Source organism: Pelodiscus sinensis, chromosome 3 (assembly GCF_052426305.1).
Source record: "Pelodiscus sinensis isolate ZL-2025 chromosome 3, ASM5242630v1, whole genome shotgun sequence".
NCBI lineage: Eukaryota > Metazoa > Chordata > Testudines > Trionychidae > Pelodiscus > Pelodiscus sinensis.
Window position 1 is genome coordinate 158,082,257 of NC_143054.1, and position 27,177 is coordinate 158,109,433.

Below are 27,177 nucleotides of genomic sequence, written 5' to 3' on the forward strand. Positions count from 1 at the left end.
CAAATTAAGACTGAAAATAAAGGTTTTTTTTTTAACAGCAAGGGTAATTTACAATTGGAATAATTTACCCAGGGTCATGATGGATTCTCCATTGCTGATAACTTTTAACCCCAGTATGGATGTTTTTCTAACAGATATGCTCTAGTTCAAGAATGAATTATTTTGGTAAGTCCTATGACCTTTGTTACTCTGGAGATCAGATGAGAGGATCACTGTGATCCTTTCTGGCCTTAAAAGCTTATGAAATATTTATCTGATTTTTCTCCTCTTTTTACCTAAGTTACATTTATTACTATGTGCCACAGCACTAGTGTCTTTGGTTCTATCATGAAGGTCTTCTCTGTTGTCCCTAAATCTTGGTGGGGTAAGATTAATAATGACATGACAAAGTCGATGCATGAGATTAGTGCAGCAGAATTTGATAGAGAGGTGAGGAATTTAAGGTTTGATTGGTTTTGTTTTTTTTAAAAGGAGGCTGATTTGCTTTTGTTTTCATTGGTAGGCAGTGATGCTGGCTGACATGGTTCCAGCTCATGCCAAGGCCCCAAGCCTCAGCAGACATTGACAAAGGCTTAGCTGGAAACCATTCTGGTTCACTTGTGTGTTAGCATTGTTAAAATAGGTTGTTGGAGTTATAAGAATGTGCTTAATGTTTTGGCATTATGGAATGTTGATAGGATGATGCATGTGTTAATCCTACTAATTGTATCTGTATCTCATGTTGTAACTCATGTAGGGTTTAAATGTTTGCTTTGTAACTATAAACATATTTGCTAAGAATGTACATTGCCTACAGTTGGGAGAAGCATTGTCAAATATGAAATGCTAATTTACCGTAAGAGGAGTTTTCTCCTGCCCAGCAAAGGAAGGTTTACAGATATCAGACAAGCTACTGTGGTCAAAAGACTTTGCTGATTGCTTTCTGCACACATTGGAAGAGGATAAATGCAAAAGCCCTTGTTCCATCAAAGCTTGAATGTTGCAGGAAGGGTAAAAAAAAATCCTGTTAAGGAGAAACTGTTATCCCTATGCTGCTTGAACTCTGAAGGCCAAAGATTTCTAAGCATAAGTTATGAATCTCCAGCTGTTTAGCTTGGGTTAGATCTGAAGGACACACAGGCCGTGTCCAGATTCAGGGTTTTTTTCGGGAAAAGTAGCCTTTTCCCGAAAAAACTTCCCCTGTGTCCAGACTCAAGCCGCGTTCTTTCGAAATTATTTCGAAAGAACGCGGCTTTTCTTTCGATGGCGGTAAACCTCATTTCACGAGGAAGAACGCCTTCTTTCGAAAGTTCCTCTTTCGAAAGAAGGCGTTCTTCAATGTAAAGAGGCCGTCTTCGAAAGAGAGCATCCAGACTCGCTGGGTGCTCTCTTTCGAAAAAGCGGATTTCTCTTTTGAAAGATCCGCCTGCAGTCTAGACGCGATCTTTTGAAAGAGGATCTTTCGAAAGATGCTTTCGAAAGAGCCTCTTTCGAAAGAAGCCTGCAGTCTAGACATAGCCACAGAGCTTGCATATTATTGCAGCTACTCTTCTCTTTCAGAGCTTAAGATTGTATCTCATATGTGTGTGTATGTTTTCCTGCTTCAAACTTGTCACTAGCTCTCATTTCTCTTTCCTAGTTAGCCAATCGTTTAACAAAGTACAGATTAATTAAAAGTGTTATCTTTAGAGCCTGGTGTGGATACAAGATTGTAATCAATAAAAATGATCTGCAGATATAGAGCAGATATTAGCAAATTTGCAGGGGTCTAGTTGTCTTTAGTTTGTGAAATGAATATAGTTGACCTGGGGTAAATGACGGGGTCTTTGAGACCAGGAGTAATCTGAATATTGTGATTTTTGGTATAAGTGACCATCTGTGAGAGGCAGGCTTACCGAAGTGGCAAGATACACTGAAGTACCCAAGGGGACTCTCTGCTTCTCCCTTTTAAGGTTGTTACAATGCCTGAGGAGTTTACACTTGTTAGTTGGTTGTAGTAAGTACCCAGGGTCATAATTAAGGCTGAGAATCTGTCACAGAAGTTGTGGAACTCACAGATGTTGTGACTTCTGCAATGGCCTATGTAGGTGATCCTAGGGCTGCCTGACCAGTGGGGGTGAGTAAAGTGGCCTAAGGGACTGGGGGTGGCCGGAGGCAATCAGCCCCCACTACAAGAGCAGAGACCAGCCATGGGCACCCAGGACCTCCCAAGCAGCAGTGCCCTAAAAACTCCTGACAGCAGCACCCTAGGAGCAGCTAAGATTTAGTCAGAAGTATTTATAGTAAAAGTCACAGACAAGTTGGGGCCATGATTTTTTTTTTTATTGTTCGTGACCTGTCTGTGACTTTTACTAAAAATACCAGTGGCTAAATCTTAGCCTTACTCATGAGCCAATCCAGGCTGCGTGACCGTAGCTTTCAGAAGAGAAAGCCAATGGAACCTACCTTGAAACACCAAGAGTTAATTCTTTTATGAAATAAAGTTTGAAGTGGAGATTTAGTTCTAGCACTGCGTGGGCCTGTTATTAATCCTCACTCTCATGCAGTGATGTTAACGCACTGGCTTTGTGTGTGGGAATGTTGATGTCTAGTGCCTGGCTCACAGAGAAAATGCACTTACTGCTAGCATTAGTTAAGGGATTATTGCCAGTGGTTGCTAGGGGTTGCTGCTGCTGCTGGATACTGTTATCTTTTTGTGCGAGTCATAAAACTAAAGGTTAGACCACTTGAGGTCATTAAGAAATCTCATGGGATGTATGGGGTTTTGATTTTGTGTTTTGGTCAAATTGAAAATCTGGTAATTTTACAATCTGCCAACCTAAATCCTTCACTCCCTGTGGTTTCAATTGGATAGGCTATTCTTCACTTCCTGCTGTAAACTGTTTACACACTGTGTCTATTTGCTGCTAGACAGCTGCTGTGTCCCACCCGAAAGATAGGGAACATTACTGATCCATACTGTAAAGCACTTCGGGTTCCCCACTGAGGTGCAACTGCATGCAGAATTTGGCACACATTGCATAGATTAAAGACCATCACTTTACGACAGTGTGTACAACTCTGATGCCCAGGAAGATAGAAATCTGGGTAAAAACTGCCCTCAATTGTTGTTCTGTTATCTTGGAATGCAACATAACCCAGGGACTTGAGCAGCAGGCTAGAAGTCAGGCGCACCTGTGTTCTAATAGTGGCTCTGGTATGGATTTCTTGTGTAGTGTGGGCAAGTCACTGAATTTCTCTGAGTCCCCTCCCCATTCCCCATAAAGTGGTTATCTCAGAGAGCTGCTATGAGGATTAACTAATGTCTGTAAAGTGCTTCTAATTTATAAAGTGCAGTAGTATAGGTAGGTAAATCAACATAATTTAATACCAGACTTCCAGTACAATTGAAAGCTTGATTCTAAGTTTGCTGTATTTAGGAGTGTAACCTTTGTAAACAGTTTTCTGCTGTTCCGTTGTGTCATAGAATTAGATTCGTGAAGCTGAAAATGGAATTGCACTGCAGTTTGTAGCAAAACAATCCTGAAATCTTATCAGCCCCAGACTGAAAACTAGATTCCCATAATAAGCGCTAGGAAAGGAAGTGACTACAATCCTGGATGCCTGCCTAATGTTCAGAGAAGATAGAGGAACAATTTCCTCTTTAGGGAGTGATACTTGCAGAGTTTTACTGGTCTAATTATTTTCAGAAATGGGCAAAAGTTCAGATCTAGAGTTAAACTTTGTTGCTTGGGCCTCCTTCTGCATATTTTGTGACCCTCTCCAATAATACTCTCGGTTTTTAGTGTATTTTTTTTTCTTTTAAATGTCTCCTAAACAGTAGCAGCTAACTTTGGCCCGTGGCCTGGAGAAACTTGATGATTTGAGAATTGATGCTGACGAGATAGCCTCTGTCCAGCTCTGGGTATCTGGAACAGTGAGTCAGCCAGTATCTTCAAGCCTGTCTGGCTGTGCTTCAGGAAGTGACTTTTGTTATATAATTGTTATGATCTTGTTTTCTCTAAACTGCAATTTAAAATTTCTAAGGAATTTCTAAGCAGCTTGTGGTACAGCTGCTCTTTGTGAGGGGGTGTGGATCTGTGTTTTGGAGTAGAAGGATCTGAGTTCTATTACCTAGAAGCTCTTAGTGGTTGCAGTATGCAGCACATTGAGAACAAAGATTCTAGAAGGTCATGAATTGGTTACAATATAATTAATCCCCTTTTGTTTTCAGTTTAAAGTGTTTTTTCTGGAAAATTTTTTTTTAAATTTAAAAATAACTTGTTTTATTAAGAAAATACAATACATGGCATGATAATGCATTGATCTGTGTGTATATGCAAAGTTGCCTGTAGAAGTAAATCTAGAAGATACACACAGTAAAGAAACAGGCATGCACACAAGCTCTGAAGAACATGCACATAAGAACATACTGATGAATTGCATGCTTATCACATACATTTCAAGCTGTTAGTGGGTAACAGTTTTTAAAGAGCTGAAACACTAAAATGGGAAGAAAACAAAAATCTGTATCAGAATACACTTCAGACCACAAGGAAGTATTCAAAAGTTAAAAAATACAAAAACAAGAAAAAAGGATGAAGTTGAGTATGTACACTGCAAATGTTGTGGCCCAATTATTAAATGTAAATATTTATAAACTAATAGTTGTGAATTGTTTATTAAAATGAAAAGTTTATTTGGCGATTAGGGATGTATTGTTTTTTTAAACTCAGAGGGCTGCGTCTAGACTGGCAAGTTTTTGCGGAAAATCATGCCAGTCTAGACGTAGCCAGAGGTGTTTTGAGTTCTGTTGAGTTTTGCAGCAAACCATATTGAATTCCATTTAATCAAAGCACTAATCTACTAAATATTTTTTTCCTGTCCTTCTGTCCACCAAAAGAAACCTTTATATTTATCAAGAAAAATTATTAGTATTTTCCACCAGTTTTCACCTGTTTTTGTTGTAATAAACACTAATAAATTTCCAGGAAAAATTAACCAACCAACATGGAGGGCCTTAAATATCATTTGAAACAAGAGCTAAAAACTAGTTCTTCCTATATTTACCAGTCAGCTTCTGAGTTCAGGCTCACTAGATACCAAACATTTAGCAATATTGCTAAAGATATTAGCAATGTTATGAGGCAGTTGAAAAAGAGACAGTGAAACCTAAACTCGTGTTGCTGGGCAAAACATTTTTTTCAGTTTACATCCCAGCTGCAGCTCATCTCTTGCCTGCACCTGCAATTAGTTATCAAACATCTTTGGGAGAAACTACACTGAGATACACACATGAATCTCTGAGTAGAGACTTAAATGGAAGTTGTTAGCATTCAGTGGAAGAGAGTTTATATCAAGAACTTTTTTTGGCCAGTATCAATGTTATGCCATTGTAAACTTTCTGCCAGGCTGAGTAAATACTAGACCGGGTGGGTGTGTCTATGCAAATTGAGGTCAGCCCCTGAAGTCTCTTTGCACCACTTGCCACAGTTCACCACCAGATGTCAGGGTAGAGTTTACACCATTTTAAAACTACATTGTTAGGTCAGTTCAGGTTTGCAACAAAATATACTGGCCTCTTAAGTCTAGAGAGGGACTAGTGAACCCTGTGCAGGAATACTGGTATGAACAAAGGGTCAAGAAATGGCCAAAGTCAGAGATGAGGAAGCATTCCAAGGCATTAGTAGTGGGTGGAGAAAAAAACCCGCAGGAGACTGTCCCAATAAGGGTCTGTAATGAAGGAGACTGGATAGGCTTCCTTTTTCTGCTAGCCAGTGAGGAAGAGCGCTTTGAAGGAAGGCAATATATTTGCCGTCTTCTCTCTCAGAATAGGGAAGATCCAGAGGTGAGTATGAACTTTGGTGGTGTGGTGATGGACTTTATTTTGAGGACCTCATGGACAGTTCTGTTATTTAACGAGCCCCACATGGGGGGATAGGGTGGGGTGGATAGGAAGTGTGTTAGCCATGAGAGAGAGTGTGGAGATCTTAAAGTATCCTAAAGATGGAAACTAGAGGCAGATTGTTGTGGAGACCTCACTGGTTGGACAACTGCCTTGGTTCAGGGTCCCACATTGTAGTTTGATGAGAGCTGAGTTCAAGCCTTACATGCAGCTAAATGTCCCCTCCTCATCTCAAGTCTTTCATCATCTCACATCTCAGTTACTGCAACATCCTTTTCTCTGGCCTTGATGAATGCAATCTTGTCCCACTCGTTTCTGTGCCCAGTGCTGCTGCAAATATTATCTTCCTAGCTTTTCACTTTGACTCTTTCACTATTGAGATGTCAACACCTGCCGCTGATTGGCTAGTGATACCTGGCTCCATCACCACTTGTTAAGTTTTCAAATGAGTACCTTTTATGTTTTCTCCCATCCTGGCCCTCACATTAGTGAGGCATTCCCCATAAAGGTCCACAAAGCTATCTTTATGTCCTCCAGATGACTCCTTAAAACTCTTATTTACCATGGCACTTACAAAAAACTGGACATCAGTGAGGCTGCTGGTGACCATTACCTGTTCTGCGTTGTTCTCAAAATAGTTCAGCATGGACAGATGTTCACCACGTTATTTAGCGCTAATTTGGCACTAACACTAATTAGGTCAGGGCTGTGGCACATTGGGATCACCCAGAAGTACACATCGCTGCTATCTACTGTCCCTGGTCTGTGGATTAATAGATTTGTCATCTCAGTGTTTTATTTTTAGACTTTTCTAAGGTGCCTTTGAATTATAACCTTCAAGCCCAAGAGTTATCAATGCAGCACCTTTCACCAGCAACAAATTCACCTTAAAGAACATTCTCAACAGATGTCCTACTCAGAAATTAGTCATGCTCAGTTTAATAACGAAAAGGCAAATGCCTGCCCTCAAGTCAAACATATGCTTGTGAGGGTTCAGTGGTCAAAAATTAGAATGGCTTCCCTAAAACACAAGAGATCTGGATTCCTTCCTGCTGCTGCCAGGTGACATTTTCAGTTAGATTGATGTCTAAAGAAATAGATGAAGAATGAAAATCAGCGAATGCTTCTGTGTATTCAAAGCTGTCATTGTCTGGAGAAATGTGCATGTGGGTGGTGGTGGGAATTCAGGCACATCTATAAATATCTTCCAAATTGTTGCTTCTCTGAAACAGGTAATGCCAGCACAGAATCTGTAAACTATGCAGCATTAGAATATTTAAATTGGGGAAAATTCTGTCCTGACTTACAGTTGGTGTTAAAGACCTTACATGGAGAGAAAGTCATCACAGAGTGTGGCTAGTATATTTATAAATCAAGGGAACTTTTATTCTATTTTGTTAGCTGCATAGTTTAGAATGAGGTCATAAACACAAAGAGCCATGCTTTAAGCAGCAATTAAAGAATCCCCTAACCAGGAAGTTCCTACCTTTATTAAGCTTCTTCCTGCAACAAGTTGTGGTCCTGTCAAGTAACTGTGGAGAATGAGGACCTCTATAAACACTCCGTAGGTAGTACCAATACTTACCTTTTCTTTTATCCACAGAGCAAGTACAGGATGGGCAATGACAGTACGGGCTTCCTGCCATGCTGTGCCCAACCAATATTACTCAATTCAGACCTTGAAGATCTCTTTTAGGAGTGAGAGGATAGTTTAGTTTTCGTGCCTATTCACTCTCATCGTAGGCTATGTCTATACTGCTGAGAAAAATCAGAAAATGATATCTTTTTCCACTTTTTTTCTGAAAGAGGCTTTTCTGAAATTTGGCCCATCTACATAGGGCCAAACTTTGGAAAAACCTCCTGTTTTGGAACTTCCCTTATTCCTCTCACCAAGAGGAATACAGGGATGCTGAAAGAACATGTCCACTTTTTGGGTAACTGTTCTGAAAAAGCAGACGTGTTCCTTAGACGTGGCAGAGCTTTTCCAGGATACCTATGGTATCCCGGAAAAGCTCTACAGTTTAGACATAGCCCTAGTGAAAGGATTTAAATATTACCGACTATGAGGGGGGTTAGGAGCTTTTGTTTTGTGATGTGGACACCAATCAACTAGTAACTACACCTCTAGCTTATTTCACAGAAGTCACTGAACAAATATCCAACGGTTTTTATTCTCTGTCTATCAAGCTGTGCACAGAATTCATATTTATCAGTGTGCAGAAATTGCTCATCCATGGAAGATCAAACTACATTTTCAGAACCTCTCCAGGGATTTAGCTTAGTGACTAGTGATTTCTGAAAAAAAAGATTATTTTAGGTCCTTAGATGAGGTGGAGGAGATAATTCTATAAGTATCGATGGCACTGCGTATTACACTTTTAGAGAGACAAGATGGGTGAGAATGGGCAGTGGGTAAACTTCTGCCTGAGGCCCTGCCCCTTCCATGTCCACCAGAGCCCAGCCCCATGTGGCTGCTAACCCCTGCCTGAGGCTAGTGCCCCCCTGAGTGTCAGAAGGGTAGGCAACACAGCCCCAGCACCTCCCTGGTCATGAAGTGCTGGTCAGTATGGCCCCAGCACCTCGGTCCTGATGCACTGGGGAGCTAGTCATTGTGGTGCCAGAACCCCTGCCCCTGGAATGCTGGGGGCACTGAGCAGTGCAGCCCCAGCCTTTCCAATCCTGGAGCATGAGGAAGATGGGCAACATGGTCCCAGCCTTCCTGGCCCTGGAGTGGAAGGAGGCCTGGCAGCAATAGGAGGGAACCTGGGGCAGAATGTGGGCAGGCCTCACTAGGCTTTTTTGGGGGGGCTCAGCTTCCCTGTGCCTCTGAGACCTGCTACACATGTGTTTGAGGTAATATCTGTTTCTGGACCAATATCTGGGGGTGAGAGGAACATGTTTTTGTGCTTACATATTGTTCTTCAGGTGTGGGAAATAAGGATGTTAAGAGGTAGGTAGCTGACTAATTGTGTAGTCACAGGGGCGGCCCTGGGTGCCACCTTTGACGGCGCCCAATGATGATATCACAGAGCGCGCGAGGTGCCCGATGCTGATGTCACCTCACTGACGGCCCATTGACGGCTGTGCAGGTGGGGGTGCTGATCGCGCGTTCCGCCTGGGGCACCAGCTGCCATAGCCTGTCTCGGGCCGCTCCTGTGTAGTCAATACAATTTGTATTCCTACTTTGAAGTAGGAATAAGAGCCTCCGGAAAAGGGCACTTTTTCCGGAGGATCGGGGCCAGTGTAGACGCTCTTTTCCGGCTTTTTTAAAAGCCGGAAAAAAGCGGCGGACATTTTTATTTAAATGCCGCGGGGGATATTTAAATCCCCCGCGGATTTCCCTACGACGACTGGTGAAATTTACATGCCCCTTCCGGAAAAGGGGCCAGTGTAGACGTAGCCCGTGAGTTTTGGAAAATGGTGTTGTATTAAAATAAGGAAAAGTCTAAAGGCATCTTGATTTAATTGGGATTAGGGGATTATTTCACTAATTTGAACATTAAGGAGTTAACCATGAAATCAAATTAGAAATGAAAAAGACCTGTTAAGTCACTTAAATCATATACCCACACATCTCACTTTAGCCAGAAAAAGTTTGATCCATAAAGGAAGGATTCTCAAATTTTAATGCAGTATAGACTAGACTAGGTCAACATTTTTCCATTATTTTCTTTATTTAGTTTCCTTACAGCTTTTTCAAATAATAGGAATATTTTAATGAATAAAGAGTTTTGTTCACAATTTTCCATTTTTTATATAAAAAGTGTTCATTCTGAATTTTAAAAACTGGTTTAGTTTTCAAAAATAGATAGTTTTGTTTGCCTACCACCTTTCTTTCTCCTCTCCCCTATCTTTTATTTACCACTAGACAAGTGGAATATAGGAGAAAGGTAGGAACCAAACAATGTCCTCCTCATCCCTCGGAAGACAAAAATTGAAAATGGTAATTGTTTTTATTTTTGAAAACTGAAATAAAACATTTTTATTCACTGAAAAGTCTATGAAAATATTTGAAAAAAACAAACACTTTGTTTCCTAAATTTTTCAGGGAATATATACTTTTTTAAAAACAGCTTCAGGGTAGCCCCTACTTTGCTGAGAGACTGGCTCACTTTCCACCTAGTCACAAAGGTTCAGAACCAAGCAAGTCACAGAGTCCCAAAGTCTAGAAGTCCAGGGTCTTGGTGTGGATGGCCTTTTGCCTGCAATGACACTACCAGGAAGAATGAAAACCTGCATGTCAGCACCTTTGAAACACAAGCCTAGGAATTTAAACTCATAACTTTGTTAGACACTAAAAATCATGGACTTAATAAAGAAACTGGGTTTATAATTATAATAACCTATAAGCCATTACATCTCATGTGTCCTAAGTTTGCAAAAGCGTTACATGCCCATTTCACCTAAAGTGGTCTCTTACAAAATCTTAGGCTAAACAATTAGTTCCACCTTGTGTTTAGCTGCGACCCCATGAGTACCTTTCCCACTAGGGATGTAAGCGACTAGTCGAGTACTCAACTACCTGATAAGGCTAAGTTTATTGGGTAGTCGAGTTGAGTACTCGGCCCCTCATTTGTCCCTCCACTTGCAGCCTCTCTATGAGAGGCAGCAATGGGTGGGGAGGAAACAGGAGCCGGTGCTGGGGGAAGTCGGCTTAAAAGCCGGTTCCCCCCAGCACTGTCTCCAGGGTGCTGCTTGCCCACACCCCTCCCCCATGCTGTCACCTCTATTAGAGGCAGCAGTGGGAGCGAAGGGGAGGGGAGGCTGCTCCAGCAGCAGCCCCTGTTTGCAGCAACTTGGGCTGGCTGTGGATGGGGCAGCTACCGAGCAGCCTCTGCCCACTGCCAGCCTGGGCCACCGCGAACAGGGGCTGCTGGACCCAGCATGAGCTGGGGCCAAACAATCCCAGCTTGCACTGATCCAGTACTGATCAAAGTAGGAATAAGAGCCTCCGGAAAAGGGCACTTTTTCCGGAGGATCGGGGCCAGTGTAGACGCTCTTTTCCGGCTTTTTTAAAAGCCGGAAAAAAGCGGCGGACATTTTTATTTAAATGCCGCGGGGGATATTTAAATCCCCCGCGGATTTCCCTACGACGACTGGTGAAATTTACATGCCCCTTCCGGAAAAGGGGCCAGTGTAGACGTAGCCTCAATGTTAGGATTCTGATTGATTTGCATTTGTCTCTGGAGAAATGAATTAATTTCAATACCAATGTCCTGTTATATCATGATTTATCACTGTACAGAGATTTATGTGGCTTAAATAACTTTGGGTACATCTACATTGTGGCAATATTTTGGGATACTTCTAGTATCCCAAAATAGCTATTCTGTGTCTTTTAAACAAGCCTATTATTTCGAAATAGCTTTCCTAGTTTGCCTGCCAGTCGCTCCCACCAGCCGCCCTCCTGGCCCCCCACCGGTCACTCCTGCCGATCACAATGGGTCTGGCTCCAGGCCAAACTAGTGACTTCAGCTCTTAGCTACCACCACCTAGGCTGGCCAAAAGATTCCAGCTTCTACTGGAATAACAAAGAGACTCCTTATGGAATCTGTTTTAGGTCTATCCTTAGAACAGGTGGGAAAGGAGATAGGTTAAACCAGTTTTACAGCTCATACCTGGAGGGTATGTAGCTGGCTGGCTCAAGTTCCCCCCCAACTCAGTCCACTTGAATCTGGAAGGGGGAGGCTTGTCCATCTGAGACTCTTTGGAATGACAGTGACTCTCCTGAAAGCACTGGTGATCATATTTTAAAATTCCTACATTTAGGGTTAACATGGTTTGTGACCCTACTACAGCAAAATTAGTTACTATACACAACATTCCATTCCAACAATTGACCATCCATCAAGCCTATAGCACTGGCTCAACTGAATTTACATAACCACACCCCTGATTCCTTCCCCATTCCAGCATGAGTTGTATTTACATATCAACAGTTAATTATCTTGCAGGGCTAAACAATTGAGTGAGCATAACCACACCCAGGGCTGCTCTCCCCCTTCAGCTGGCTGCATTGAAAACAGTGGTTTCAGACCCTGCTTACATATATAAAACATAAAAGGCCAAAATCATTAGTTAGATTTGGCATGAATTTAACTAAAGTTAGTAAAACTAAATATTATAACTACTAATAAAGAAAAAAGCCTGGATTCATTGCTGTCATTATAATGTTTGAAAAAATTCTTTTGCAGATAATCGCCTTTGATGAGCTAAGGACAGACTTCAAGAGCCCAATAGACCAGTGCAATCCAGTTCATGCAGTGAGTACAGCCCTGAAGTTTGCCAACCATTAGATATTGAATGGAAGATGTGCTGATCTGTCAATGGAAAATATGCAAATGTAGTTAGGAATCCCTTATGGATGTAGTTGTAGTCTGTGAGGCTATGTCTACACTATGCGCTTATTTGAAATAATAACTCCTGAAATAGCTATTTCAAAATAGCACATCCACATTAAAAATCCCCATCGAAATAGCACAGATTTATATTGAAATAGTGCATCCACACTGATTGGAGGCTGAATCACATTTAGAGCCCCTGAGAAGCACTCCTGGCAGGGCATCAGGATAGCAGTCATTTCCTGTAGCTGCTTCCTGAGGCTATCTGAGATTCGTGCTTAAAGGGGCTCCCTTGTACACCTGTGTCTCCAACTCTTCTCTATTGCCTACCTCCTCAAGGGACAGCAAACTCTCACCATGTGTTCTGGTTGCCCTTGTGGATGCCACAACTCTCTCACCATGGAGCCAGACCCGCTGCAAAGCACTCACCGGCTGTTAGACTTCATGCTGCAACTCCTGCTGCATTCTATGCAGGCTGCCCTCATGGCACTACAGGACCACAACAACCAGCTCAGAATGGGGCACCTCCTCGCTCTAGCCCAGGTGCTCCTTGTGCCCCACAGTCCCTTCCAGCCTCCTCTGTACATTGTGCACTGCCACTTCTGATGCCGGGGCACCAGTTCCAACTGGTGGGACCACATTGTCATGGAGTGGTGGGACAACCAGAAATGGCTCCAGATTTTCCACTTGCAGAAGGACACCTTCCTGGAGCTCTGTGAGTGTCTCGCCCTGCCCTCCGGTGACAGGACACCTGAATGCAATGTGCCATCCCCCTCCAAAAGTGTGTTGCCATCACCCTCTGGAAGCTTGCTATAGCAGAGAGCTACCACTCTGTGGGGAACCAGTTTAGTGTGGGGGGATGGACCGTCAGGGCCATGCTTTGCAAGTGTGACTCTCTTGCTATTGTCCTAGGAGGATGGTGAACTACTGGAATGGAGTGTCTAGGGACGGGGGTGGAATCTCCATTCCCAAAGGTTTTTCAGTCCCGGCTTCACAAAGCTCTATTGGGGATGGGGTAGTTGGGGTTGCTCCTGCTGCAGGAAGGGGGTTTGGGTTTTAGGAATTCCCGAGGGCTCTGGCAACCCTGTGATTCTGTTTCTATGATTTCTATGATTCTACAGGTGGTGAAGGCCATCAACACCATTCTGCTGTTCAGGGTCATCACTGTGGGCAACATGGAGCTCGTCATCACTGGCTTTGCTGCCATGGGCTTCCCCAACTGTGCAGGGGAGCGGAGGGGGAGAGGCGGGGGGGGGGGGCGCGGAATTGACAGCATCCACATCCCCATCTTTGCCCTGACCACTGTTCCTCAGACTATCAATAGAAAGAGGGTACTTTTCCACGGTGCTGCTGGCCCTCATGGACCACCAGGGCCAGTTCACAGACATTTACATTGGCTGGTCGGGGAAGGAGCACAACGTTTGCATGTTCAGGAACTCCAGCCTGTTCCAAAAGATGCACGCCAGCACATTTTTCCCTGACCACACCATCAGGGTCGGGGAGTTGGACATGTCTATCTGCATTGTGGGCGATGCAGCTTATCTCTTGCTCCCCTGGCTAATGAAGCCCTACATGGGATGCCTGGACCCCACGAAAAAATGCTTCAGCACCAGGCTCTGCAGGTGCTGCATCATTGTGAAGGGTGCTTTCAGCCAACTTAAGGGGAAGTTCCGGAGCCTCCTCACCCACCTGGACCTCAATAACTGGAATATCTCCCAGGTGGTAGCGATCTGCTGTATGCTCCACAACCTCTGTGAAAATAAGGGGGAAACTTTCCTGCCAGGTTGGGGGGCAAAGGCTGAGTGACTCGCCAGGGCTTTGAGCAGCCACATGCCGCTTCCATCCGGCAAGCCCATCACGGGGCTGTGCTCATCCAAGAGGCCCTGAGGGAGAGTTTCAGCCAAGGCCAGCCATGGGACTCTCCCCAGGCCTCTGCATTGCCCCGTGTACCTTTCTTTCCCTATCCCTCCTGTCCTCCCCTTCCAGGTAAAATAAACCAAAGTTTTTGTTTGAAAGAATAAACTCAGTAATTTTTATTTGGGGAATATATAACTGGGGAGGGACTAGTGAAAGAACCTAGGAGGGGATCAGGGATGGGACTGGGAGTGGTCCCTGCCTTAGGTGTGTTGAGACACCTTGGCTGCCCAAGAGGTCCCACCACGTTGTGTGCATGGCCCTCAGCAGCCCCGGGTGGGGAGGAGGGCTAGGAGAAGCCAGGGGTGTGGGTACTGGAGGGATTGGAAAGGAGTGGGTTCTGGGAGTTGGGGGGAGCATGTGTGGAGGGAGGGCGGGCTGCTGGACCACTCAATTTCCAATGCTTAGTAATTTCAAAATAACACACTTGCTGTGTGGACGCTCACCTTGTTATTTCAAAATAACATGAGTTATTTGAAAATAACTCTGTAGTGTACACATGCCCTAAGAGCAGCTGCTATTCACTCTTGATTTAGCAATTCATCTTAGTCTGATGCTCTCAGGGTGGATCTTTATTGAGGTAGTTCCCTTTCTAGCAGAAGTGGCATGAGAGCATTTAGAGATGCAGAAAAAAGCTGAAATGTGATTCATTTTGAAGCACACTTTTCCCCTTTAAAATCCTTTTCTTTCTCTGCAACCCCATTTTCCTCAGAATTTGCATCAGTGTAGTTGTAGTGGTGTCAGCTCCAGGATTTTAGGCAGACAAGATGGGTGAAGTAGTATCTTTTATTAGACCAAATGCTGTTGGTGAGAGCTCTAAAGTTTGTTGGCTCACTCACTAACAGGAGGGCGTCAGTCAGGGATGCAACTATCATCTTTCTGCCTATAGGCAGCAACTTAAATTCTGTCCTACACTAAGGCAGAATAACCTACGGAAGTCAATGAGGTTCCACCTGTTTACAATGGGGGGTGGGGGGGGGCGGAGAGAGAGAAAAGGGGGCAATTGCCTTGGGGCCTGGAAATTCTAGAGGGGACAGTGCCCCTGGCTGATATTACTGCAGAAGCCAGAGCCCCAGGCCCTTTAAATCACTGCCAGAGCACAGAGTGGTGCACTCTGGGCAGCTCTAAGGGTTGGGGGGCCCACTGTGACATGCCCCCAGCGGCAATGAGAGCTGTCTTCCCTTGCCAGGCCCTTTCCACCTGAGGCCCTGCCCTTTCTGGAAGCTTGGAGCCACACCCCCCCACACATACACCTTGCCCAGGGGCCCAGCATGGCCATCTTGCTTCCCTGCTTACAGTAAAGGATAATTTGACTCAGAGGCTGCATGCTCTGCTATACTCCATCAGTCAAGTATAGAGGAACCTGGGCCAAATTAAACTTAAATGTAGATTGGAAGAAAGGGGTACATCTTCTTTGAAAGTGTGTGTGATAAAGTCGATAGGGACAGAAACAGTTGTATAGATTACATACTGGATCAATGGCAAAAATTTGGCACTTCTGTGACTGCAAAACAAGTGTAACTTAAAAGCAATGGCATGTATCAGGAGTAAGGGACAGCTTCCTTCTCCCCTTATTTTAACATATTCCTGACCTATTTCCAACATTCCTGGTGCCAAATTCCATCTGGCGTAGGCAGGTGGAAATTCTGCTCTCAGCTGAGCCAGTGTTAAACAGAGTGATTCCATTTGAAAAAACAATTGGGTTCAGTGAAGTTAACTTATGACACCTGTTATACCATCATTGAATATGGAGTCTCCTAAGAAGCTTTGTACCACAGAATCATCAAGCCAGTCTTAAGTTAATATATATGTTTATGTAAGTATTTGTAGCTGTTAATCTACTAAAATAAATCCACCCCAATAGTAACTGGAAATGATAGGAAACGATCTCAAGTATCTTGCAGCTTTTCCTATAAAGGTTACATGTAGACCTATTTATCCATGTATCTTAATTCTCCTCATCTTGTGATACAAGCACACTTTCTGTGCCTATCTCTGCATCGTGTTTCAGTAATTTGTTTTGTTTCTGAGCTCGTATGGTGCCCTAGAGAGACAAATTGCTTTTGGTTTAGAATGCTAATGTAATTGGCTTCCAGGATAAGAAAGTCAATGTCTGTCCCTGTTAGTGATTCAATTAATTAATTAATCAATCCCAGAATGATCAGTAGTTTTCATTTACCCTGAACAAACATGCCACAGAAAACTGTACATTATTCTGTAATCAGTAGCATCATTTTGACTTTCATCTAGCAGGCTTTCTGCAATACTTCAAACAATATTCTCATGGTACTTTCTTCTGTTCAGAGTAGATGTTAATGGGCATTATGGTAGCACACACAGAGAGATTTTTATGAGACTAGTCATTTGCTCTTCTGTCATACACCTGATGTTTTTCCTTCTTCCCCTATTGGGTATCAGTTGGTACCCACATTTCCATCTATCTAACTGTATGGACTCCAGAATCAGACTGTTTTAATGTCTTGTACTAATCTGTTTAGTCTCACAGCACAGGTAAGGAAGTATTTATTATCATTCCCATTTTACAGAAAGGAAGCTGAGAGACAGAGAGGTTAATCAGGAAGACTATTGGTAGAGCTGAGACTTGAACTCAGGTCACCCCAACTTCCATTGTAATGTCTATACCACTACCTCTTCCAGAAGACCAGGCATGTTAACTCCAGTCTTTCAATAAGAACTATGTTGGCAGAACCTTACCTCCACAGGGACCTCCCATTGAAGTCAATGATGCTCTGTGCAGGTGTAAGAGTACACCCACATGGGCCTCATAGCACCACAGTCTAAGAAGCTTCTTGTCATGAAGGTGCCATGCAGAGGGAAAATATTACTTTTGTACCTTACATTATCTCCCCAGTTTGAAACCTTTTTTTTAGGAGAAATATAATCCTCACAAAATGGAATCAGTTTAAAATAGTTTGAAAAACACAGAAGGGCCTAGAGAATTGGCTTCACACATTGGTTCATCTCATTATTTGTTTCAGAAAGGTGACTGTCCATAGTAGCTTTTGTAATGTCTAGAGAAAAAAGCTTAACACCCCTCCGAAGAACATAAGGTACACACCAATCTACTTCTCTAATCTATTGTAAGAAGAGGCGTAAAACTTAATTTGCTTTTGAATTGCTCACATCATTTGGCAGAGTGCAACAGGTTCTGTCTTGTGCTAACCTCAGTAAATATAGAATAATTCCATTGATTGCCATGGTGTAACTGTGGGTGTAGCCCTGGTTGTAACCAAGAGCAAAATCTTGCTCTGTGGCTCAAGTAACGTGTCTATGCAGAGTGGAACTTGCTAGTTAAATTCTCATCTATGATCCATTTAACAGAAAGCCTGCTGAAGCTTTTGTTTTGATTTTCCTAGCATCGGCTGAGCCTGCAATGTCCTTGATCCTCAAGTGTCTCAAGAGGCAGTGTCTCTCAGTTCATGCACATATGTCTTCTATTTTAAAAGAATATTTCTAGCATATTACAAATACACTGCAGTAACCCGAACTATAAAAGCTTCACATTGATAGAGCGTCTTGGTACTTCTGTCATTGCCTGTATAACACATGTTCTCAATTTGGAACTGCTACTGAAGTGAGTGGGAATTGGAAAGTGTGTACCTCAGCTTCTCTGGACCAGTTCAGCATTACTGTAAGAAGGCACTGGCTTCAGAATTGTTGCCCTGCTAACTTTAAGGCTCAGTTCTGTCTCTGGTTTGTTTTCTCATATGTTATTGGAATAATAATTATCTGCCTCACAATGGTGTTAAGATAACTGAGTGATACTACCATTTTAAAGTAATATATATATAGAAATATTATTAGGCCAAATTCATCCCTGATGTAATTCTGATATCTGAATGTAAGCCAGGGATGATTTGGGCTCATTATATTTGTGATATACTTTCTTTAATTCATGACACAATATAACCTTTTTTTCTCACCTCTTTTTGACAGCGAGAGAGACTAAGAAACATTGAGCGCATCTGCTTTCTTCTGAGAAAGGTGAGCATAAACCAACACAGAAGCTATGATGTTGATGGGAATTAACTCTCAGGTGGATGCTCTGGTATGTCCATTTATTCATCTGACTGAACCTACCATCTTCACCCATGAAATCTGAGACTCCAATGCAGAAATTGGAATCCACATTGCTTCCAACTCTGGGGGTGCTCCAGGGCTGCAGCACCCATGGAAAAAAAAAATAGTGGGTGCTAAGCTCCCACTAGTGGGTCTCTCCTTCCCCCTAAATATCCCCCGGCAGGAGTGGGCCCTGCTGATCAGCTCAACCACGTTTTCCCCCACACACATTAAAAGCAGCTCCCTCCTGCTCCTGCCCACCAGGACAGTGACAGAATGTGCCACAGGGAGGGGCTGGCACAGCAGGAGGACAAACCACAGGTACCATGGAGTGGGGAGAGCGTGGTAGCCCCAGAGCTGAGTACGGAGGTCATGGAACCTGCCCTTTAGATTGTGTCCCCTCACTATGGGGAAGCATTAGTTAAATTAGGGAACCCTGGGGAAAGGGGCAGGGCAAAGGTCTGAGTGGGGGGGGGGGTCAGGTACTCTTCAGAAAATCTAGAAGTCAGTGCCTACGGGAATCAGTGTTACCTTTAACAAACAAAGTGAAGGTAACAAGAAGGGGCTCCCATCAGCCAGGATTTTCTGACAAGAACTGAACATTTCCAAACACTGTCAGGTTCAGATTTAATAGCTTGCTTGTTGACAGTGATGAATGGTTTCTGGAGGTGTGACTTGTGACAGTTATGGCCACACGCCCTGTGCTGCAATCGAGATCTGAGGTTTGTAACAATTGCTGGGCAGTCATTTACTCATTGTTTGATAAATGGAGTGTTTTATTTGTATGAGTTCAACCTTCTGAGTTTCTTACAGGCTGACTCAGAATTATGAGATGATAGAGGCTGGCCCCCTGATGGCACGGAGTAGAGGGTACTCTTCTCTTTGCAGTACTTGCACAATAGTGGGTTGCACATTCCAGTGTAATTTGAGTGGAATTTTTAAAGCACTGAATGTCGGCCTGATTCTGCTCCCATCAAAGTCAAATCCATTCATTTCATTGGATGCAAAATTAGGCCAACACTGAACATGTTTGGTCCCCTTAGGCTGGGCTTTTCAGTGTAAGCTATGCTCATCTTGGGAATAGCACCAGTGACCATTAGGACCAAAATCACAAAGCCCCAACACCTGTGGTAAAGGAACAAGACCACAGGGCTTTTAACATTGAAGCAGACTAGACGCTAGCTTAGACATCATGACATGCCTTTAGTCAATATATGCAAGCTGCTTACATCTTGTCTTTAAAAGCTCTTCTGCCTCTCAACAGACCAAGGAAGAAGATCTGGCCTTGCAAAAACGGTTTTAATAAGTGTGCCTATGCACTTCGTTATAGAATTGAATGCAGCAGCATGACAATTAGCAAAACATTCCAGCCCTTAGATGATATCAGAATGGCCAGACTGGAAAGTATTTGTTGCTGCATTGTATCCATCCTTAATAGTTTATCAACAGTGTTTAAATACAATGGGCCAAATTTATTCTGTGCTGCAACTTCAGTGATGTCAGTAGCATTAGACTGGGGGGAATTTGGCTCAGTGGCCAAATTCTGTCATGAGATACATTCTTACAACTATTGACTTCATTGTGAGTTAGATGTGTTTGGAGAGCAGACTGTGGCACGGTTTCCCAGGATATTGCAGATAGGAACTGAGCTCAGAGGACAGATTAGTAGAAGGGAAATGTGGTGGGACTTAACTCAAGCTGCAGCTACAATCCCAAGCTATTCTACTCTAACATAGTCAGGTCCCTGTAAATTGCTCTCTTTACCATTGTATCTGAGCTCCTAATACTGCCTGTAATTGCCGAGAAGGTGGATGTTTCTGCTACAGTGATCATCATAAAATAGCTAATGCTATAGACTACACATGGCTATGTTCAGAGCAGCTGGAAACTCCATTTTAGTATGTGATATTGGCAGTGCTAAGTGCTGGCTCAACCTGATCCCAGGGCCTGAGTATGTTATAAATGAATGTATTTGCAATAGGTAGGGAGCCTACTTTATAAAAACTTTTGTTGAAAAACTTAATTTATACCAGTTTAGACTGATCATGGAGCAATTGAGAGCACATTGCTAACAGAAACCATGCATAATCACTTGCATTAGGCATCTGACAAGGAGAGAAAATATTAATCCATACTAGCTAACCAACATAAAAAATCAGTACTTTTCCAGAAGCCATTTTGCTGATTCAGCAGTCAGCTAATTTTTCAGCTGTGTCCCAGTTTCTCTGACAGCAAACAACAAGTGGGTGGCAAATATATTAATATATGAGAGTCCCCAGGGGAGTCCTTGCCCATAGGAAAGTTTAATTTTTATTGAGCTTCATTGCTAACAGCAAAGATGATGCCTTTTGGCTAATTACTGATACTGCATACACAAGGGATCAGACTTCTAACTCACTTAAATTGTTTGTTAATGCTGCTTCTTCTCCTTGTTCTTTGGGGATATATTTGTTTTAATTGGGAGATGCAATATAGGAAGAGGAAGGAGGAGTAACTACAGAGATGTGCAGTCTTTTCAAGTCCAATATTCACTAACAATAGCTTTTGTGTACATAGCAGTTTTGGAGCATTCAGGGCTAATGGCACAGATTTGGAGAAGTAATTAAAATACTGAGTGTTTTATGGACATAGGAAAAGGTAAGGGAATACCTTACCATGATTACCATAATGTTGCTCTCCCTGTGGCTGTGGGTAATCTCTCTGTGCTTGTTTCCCTTTCTATAAACTGGGGAAATACAGTGTTGGGGTAGGCTAACATTTTCAAAGCACTATACAAACATAGAACTAGGAGTCTTATTGTTAATGCCACTAGAATTGAATTCTTGATTTTTGGCTATAAACCTCTGTTTTAAAGGGATTTATAAGTGAGCATATAAGTTGCATATATTGAGCCCCAATGGATGAATTGGATGGCTGGTTTGTCAGAATTATCTTAGAAATTCTTATTTTTAAGGTAGTGATGATCATTAGCAGAGTTTGAACATAGCTTGTATGTTTGGGTTTGGGTATACTGGAGGATGTGATATAATGTGTCTGAGTTTTCAAGCAGGGTGGGGTTGATAAGCAGGGATGTCACTACAACCAGCACATTCACAGACATCACTATCTGATGTTAATTACTTGTGGAAAATATTTTCATACCATGAAAACAGTATCTTCATCAGGGAGTATGGAAAAGCAGATGGCATGTATGTGATGTTCTGGCTTGCATATATGTGTATCACTGCCCTCTGCTGGATATACCAAGACCTGCTCAATTTTTCTGCAAGACAATAAGGCTTTGATTACAAAGAGGCTGTGAGCTTTGTTCAGTTTTGAGTGTTCTCTTGCATCACAATGTAAATGCCTTAAGTATATTATTTCCTGAATCCAATTTTAAAACAGGGTTCCCAGTGCAATATTGAAATTCTTCTTTATCTCAGAGGCCTATTTTTGGAGCTCTATAATATGGTCTTCCAGTTATGTGTGGTTTAGCTGGAAATCATACACTCTTGTGTATGTGCATGTCCATAGATGTATTCCACAAGCTGATATGCTTTAAGTATGTGCTAGTGATGTTGATTGCCATGGAGGCTGGTTATGCTACGCTATGCTAGATCCTCTCCCCCAGCCTCCCCAATTTGTCACCAATTTTGCAGTTCTGTTGGCAATGCCCGATGGTGTTTTAACCATCTTTTTTTGCAGTGGTGGTGTTATCATGTTGGTCCCAGGATATTAAAGAGAGTGCCTTTTTCAGCTCTGAACAGCTCTGCGTAGCTCAAAAGCGTATCTCTTTTCACCAGCAGAATTGGGAGCAGTAAAAGATATTACCTTACACACGACGTCTCATGGCCCATTTGCTATTGGTGCCATGGATGGAGCTGAAACGGTGTTAGCAATACTGGGAAATTGTCAATGAAAATGCCTAGTGAGACACAGCCACAGTCCTAGCAATAGACAGAAGAGCTGGGTAGTTTTCCTTAGCAATCTGGGTGCAGAGTAGTGCTTGGAAGCATGTGTCAGACTTGAAGCAAGCTATTCTATATTACTGTGGCATGTCAAGAACTTAGTCTTGCATCATCCCTGGGAAGGTGGAAGAAACAGGAATTGAACTGCCAGAAGACACAGCAGACAGGGTGTCCCTAGCAGTTTTGGTGCCCTGTGCAATCCAAGCACCTGCACGTACACCCCACTCTCAGCTGTGGGGCCATGGAAGGAGGAGCCGTGGGGGGCAGGCCCAGAGCTGACAGGGGCAGAGCAAGAAGGCAGCAGGGGCTAGGTTTGCCTCCTTACTCACTGGTGGTAGTGGGAAGTGGAGTGCTTTGGCCCAGGCCGCTCTGCTCCCTTGGATCCCAGTCACATGACTTGGAGAAGAGGGGGGGTGGGGGAACGGTGGAACGATCACCCTCCCTCACCAGCAGCAGGAAGGGCATGGGGCCAGGTCGCTCTGCTTCCTACTGCCGCTGGTAAGTGCAGGGGTGGGCCTACAGTGGCACAGCTGCAGCTACATGGCTGTAGTGTGGATACTTCCTACGCTGATGATTTTTCCATTGATGTAGTTAATCCACATCGCAAAGAGGCAGTATCTACCTCAACAGAAGAATTCGTCCATCAGTCTAGGGGTGTCTTTGCTGCAGGTAACCACAACACTCAGGACATATCATTTTTCTCAGCCCTGGGGACATACAGTAGTTGTTAGAAATATTTTTAAAGTGTAGAACAGCTTTAGTTGCAAAGCTGGGAATAGAAACTGTACCCCTACCTTTAGTAGCACTATAAATCATTTTCAGCACTGATTAAAGTTGAATCGTTCCTAATTTAGACAAGGATTAATGGGGAAAGTAAACATTGCATTGCATACTGTAAAGATAGGTCTGCTTTAGAGACAGAATTTTGCATTGCCTTCACTGCCAGGTTTGTAAGACCAGGTGCTATCTCCTGCTCTAGCAAATAGTAAACATTTCCTTCTTGCAGCTTAGGTGCCTCTGTTATCACAAAGGGAGACTGAACTGTTGACCAGTGAAAATCAGGTAAATTGAGTCTGTGACAGTAGCAGAATTTGCTGTTGTACAGTATTTCACAAAGCAGCATAGGATGCATTTTGCATTTTGATAAATTGTTCCTATGATAAAGACCATAATGTGAATCACTTCCATTGATAGAGAGTATAACAAAGATGGAGATATGCACTTTGTCCATTCTTGTTCGAGTCCAAAGACTGCATCCTTATTAGTGGCTTCTTGATGACTGCTATATTTCTTGGCATGGCTAATGCTTTTCTCTTTCATACCTCATGAATATCATGACACCGCTGAGTCTGATTCACCATCTGGGCAGCGGGAAACCATGCAGGAGGCTTCTCCTGATGTGTGATTGGTAGCAGAAACTCACATCAAGAGGCAATGTAAATGAGTTATGAAGAATAACCAATGCTTGCATAAACTGTGCTGGAGATATTTGGGCAATCATTCCATTCACATTTTAATAGCTTAAGGATCCTTAAAAGGCAATACAGGTAGAAGCTTCTGTTCTAGCAGACACTGCGGCATATAACATGATATAAATCAGCATTATAATTTAAATTTTTTAAAATATTTATCATCTCATATTATTTTCCTGGGTATCATTTGCCTCTAACTTTGCAATACAGTTGTAAGATGGTTCTAGTTAAAGATGCTCATGAATTACAAAACCTGATCTGAATAGCTATGGACACAGGGAAATGTGGATTCATTTTGGAAATCCGTGCCCACCTTCTTTCTCTAGGAGTGCATCTACACTGCACCGTTATTTTGAGATAACTAGTGTTATTTCAAAATAACAATGCAAGCGTCTACACAGCCATTCTGTTACTTCAAAATAACAGATGGCTTATTCCGAAATCTGTAAGCCTCATTCTATGAGGAAAAACACCTTTTCTGAAATAGCTATTTCAAAATAAGGCATGCGTAGCCACGCCGCTTCTGCTATTTCGAAATAGCTCCTCACCAGGGCCATTCTAAGTTATTCTTCCCCAGTGCCTCCTGGGGCTCTAAATTGAAATAGCACATCTACATTAGGGAAGCCTGCCTCGGACTAATTTTGAGGCTTCCCTGCAGTGTAGACGTGCTATTTCAAAATAAGCTATTTCGGAATCACTGTTCCACAATTGCTTATTTTGAAATAAGTGTGCAGTGTAGATGTACCCTATGATGTAGCATGCTGACAGTCACTCCAAAATTTCGGGTAACTTTGAATCCCTCTCTGAACTTGATAGCCTGGACCCATCTCTGTTTATTGTGCTGATTTGAGAGAAATGTTCACATTGAACTCCAAAACCATGAATATGCCTGCTTTAAGATTTTGTAACAAACTTGAAGCTCAGATCTATTAAGGGATCTTTCTATTTATGATTTTGGTTCAGGCCATTGTTTGAAGGAGGTTTCAGTCATAAAACTTCTGTAAAGTTCAGGCTGTGTTTGGATCTGATTTCAGCATCATCTCTACTTTTTAATGAGAATTAGTCCTAGAAATGGTTTTATACCATTTTAAACCTCAGTAATCCTGATTCCTTTACAGGCTTGGATTGGTCTTAAATATATACCCTATTACTGAGACCACAAAGACTTTTTTATTTGATTACCTGAAAAAATATCCCAATAAAATTGATTGAGAGGTATGTGTATGTGTGGAGAGTCTTATTCACTGAGTTGCTCACTTGAGCATTTAGTTACCAACCCTGGGTTGATTGAAGGAATAACAGAATCTTCTACCTATCTTGCAGCCTATAAAAATGCTGGGTAAATATACTGTAGGGCAGTGGTTACCAACCTTTTTTATACTATAGACTGGCAAACCCATTCTAGGGATGTAAGCAACTAGTCGACTATCCACTAAACATAAGTTTATCAAATAGTCAAGTAGTGACTCAATTAGTAACCCCCCCCCCCCCCTTGTTGCTTCTATCAGAGGCAACAAGGCAGGGGAGCAGGAGCTGGTGCTTTGGCAAGCTAGCTTAAAAGCGGGTTCCCCCCAGCACTGTCTCCATGGCGGGGCAGGGGAGGCAGAGGCATAGTGGGGGCCTGGACGTGAGCCAGGAATCAGGTGAGCTGCCAGGATCTTAATACATTTAAAAAGCAGAAGCACAGTGGGGAGAAGCTGGGAATCAGCGTTCTCAACTCACTCCCGGTATCCCCCACTGCACTTCAGCCTTTTAGATGTATTAAAGCTCTTAATATGTTTAAAAGGTAGAGTCACAATGAGGTTAGCTCCAGGGCCAGGAGCTAACCCCGCTGAAGCTCTGCAGTTTCCCTCCTTATCAACTAGTCAATGGAAATTCCATTGACTAGTCGATTAGTTGATTAAACACAATTTAACATCTCTAACCCATTCATAAACTTGGGGCGGAGTGATTGCTCATGTCCATTCCATGTAGGTGTGTGCCCACTGTGTCACTGAAAGTTTTTCCCTTAGCAGCACTTATTGGGCCTGCAGGGGAACCCCCCTGGAGCGGGGCTGCTATATCAGCTCATATAATACCCCTGCTGGCCCTCCAATCAGTCAGTTCCTTCTTATCGCCTATTGGAAAGGCCTTGCTCTTGCTCTTGCAAGTGCAACTTAGCAGTTCTCACCTGTTGTGTTGTTAATTAGTTTCTGGTTAATCATTCTTATCCCCTGTAAATAGTTCTTCGTTAGTGAAGATAATTGGCTTTTGGCTGGGGGCTTTGCATCCCCAGCGCTGGCAGTGGCACATGCCTGGGTCCCAAGCCTTCAAGCCCTGTGTTAAGTGCCAGAAACCTATGCCCTGTGGGGAAACCCACAAAGCCTGCCTGAAGTGCCTCGGTGAGGCTCACCTGTTTGATTGCTGTAAAATTTGCAGGGGGTTCAAGTTGTGCACCAGGCGTGAGTGGGAGTCCCACCTGAAGATTTTCCTTATGGAGGCAGCTCTCCATCTGGCACCACTGTATGACCTGGCACCAGCAACCCAGAGCACCCTGGCTTCCGTGTGTGAGGCACTCAGCCATTCATGTGCTTCTCCAGCACTACGGAGACCTCAGCACCAGTCTCGGTCTCTGGTGCTGAGGCAGGTCTCTGTTGAGGCACTTGCCGGTAGTGCGCCCTCAGTCGGGGCACATGGCACCATCAAGGCACCTGGACCCTCTAGGTTGGGTTGGCACTAGCCTAGCCAATGCCAGGATCCCAGCCCGGAGGGGGAGCTTCTGGAGCTCTTAACACTGAACACCTCTGAGGCTGCCAAAAACCTTATTGAACTGGTCTCGTGTCTGGCCTCAGCCTCTGGCGTGGCGAGGGACCAGGACTCCAGATGGTCCTGTACCAACACCCCAGCACTGGGTAATTCAGTGCATGGAGTCCCAGCACTGGGCCAAGAGTTATGAAGGTGTGACTGAGGACAGCATACTGGTTACCACTTGTCTTTTCCTGAACCGCTTACCCCCTTTCTGTCGTGCCTGGGGTCCATTACATTGGATAGTTAGGTCCTAAGGATGGTAGGAAGTGGTTACGCCGTCCCATACTCTTCACCTCCCTCTTCCCACTCCCCTGCTCCATCCGTCTTCAGGGACCCCTCTTACAAGACTCTCCAACAGGAGGAGGTGCAGCAGCTCCTAAATCTCGAAGCAGTCAAAGTGGTCCCCTTGGAGTTCGGGGACAAGGGCTTGTACTCCTGGTATTTCCTGGCCCCCAAGGGGAAGGGTGGTTTTTGGCCCATCTTGGACCTCAGGGACCTCAATGCCTTCATCACCAAAACCAAGTTCAATATGGTGATGCTGACATCGATCATTCCCTCTGTCAGCCTCGGAGACTGGACACTGCTCTTGATTTAAATGACATAATTCCATATATTTGTTTCCCGTCACCACAGGAGGTTCCTGCATTTTACTAAGGGCTGGGACCATCCCCAGTTTATGGCCCTCCCCTTCGGTCTCTCCACAGCCCCCCTCTGGAAGTGCGATGTCCAAGTATTTCCATACTTGGACAATTGGCTAGCACAGGGCTCATCCC

The 27,177-nt window shown here is 43.5% G+C and overlaps 1 protein-coding gene across 1 annotated transcript in view; it reads left to right on the forward strand.

Moving 5' to 3' along the window:
* The window catches only part of CNIH3 (cornichon family AMPA receptor auxiliary protein 3), a 107,632-nt gene that overhangs the window by 35,274 nt on the left and 45,181 nt on the right, over window positions 1-27,177 (forward strand). Inside the window, exons 2-3 of the mRNA XM_006133411.5 lie at window positions 12,058-12,126; window positions 18,076-18,123. Of these exons, the coding sequence (XP_006133473.1) occupies window positions 12,058-12,126; window positions 18,076-18,123 (117 nt within the window). The remainder of the gene's footprint in view (window positions 1-12,057; window positions 12,127-18,075; window positions 18,124-27,177) is intronic.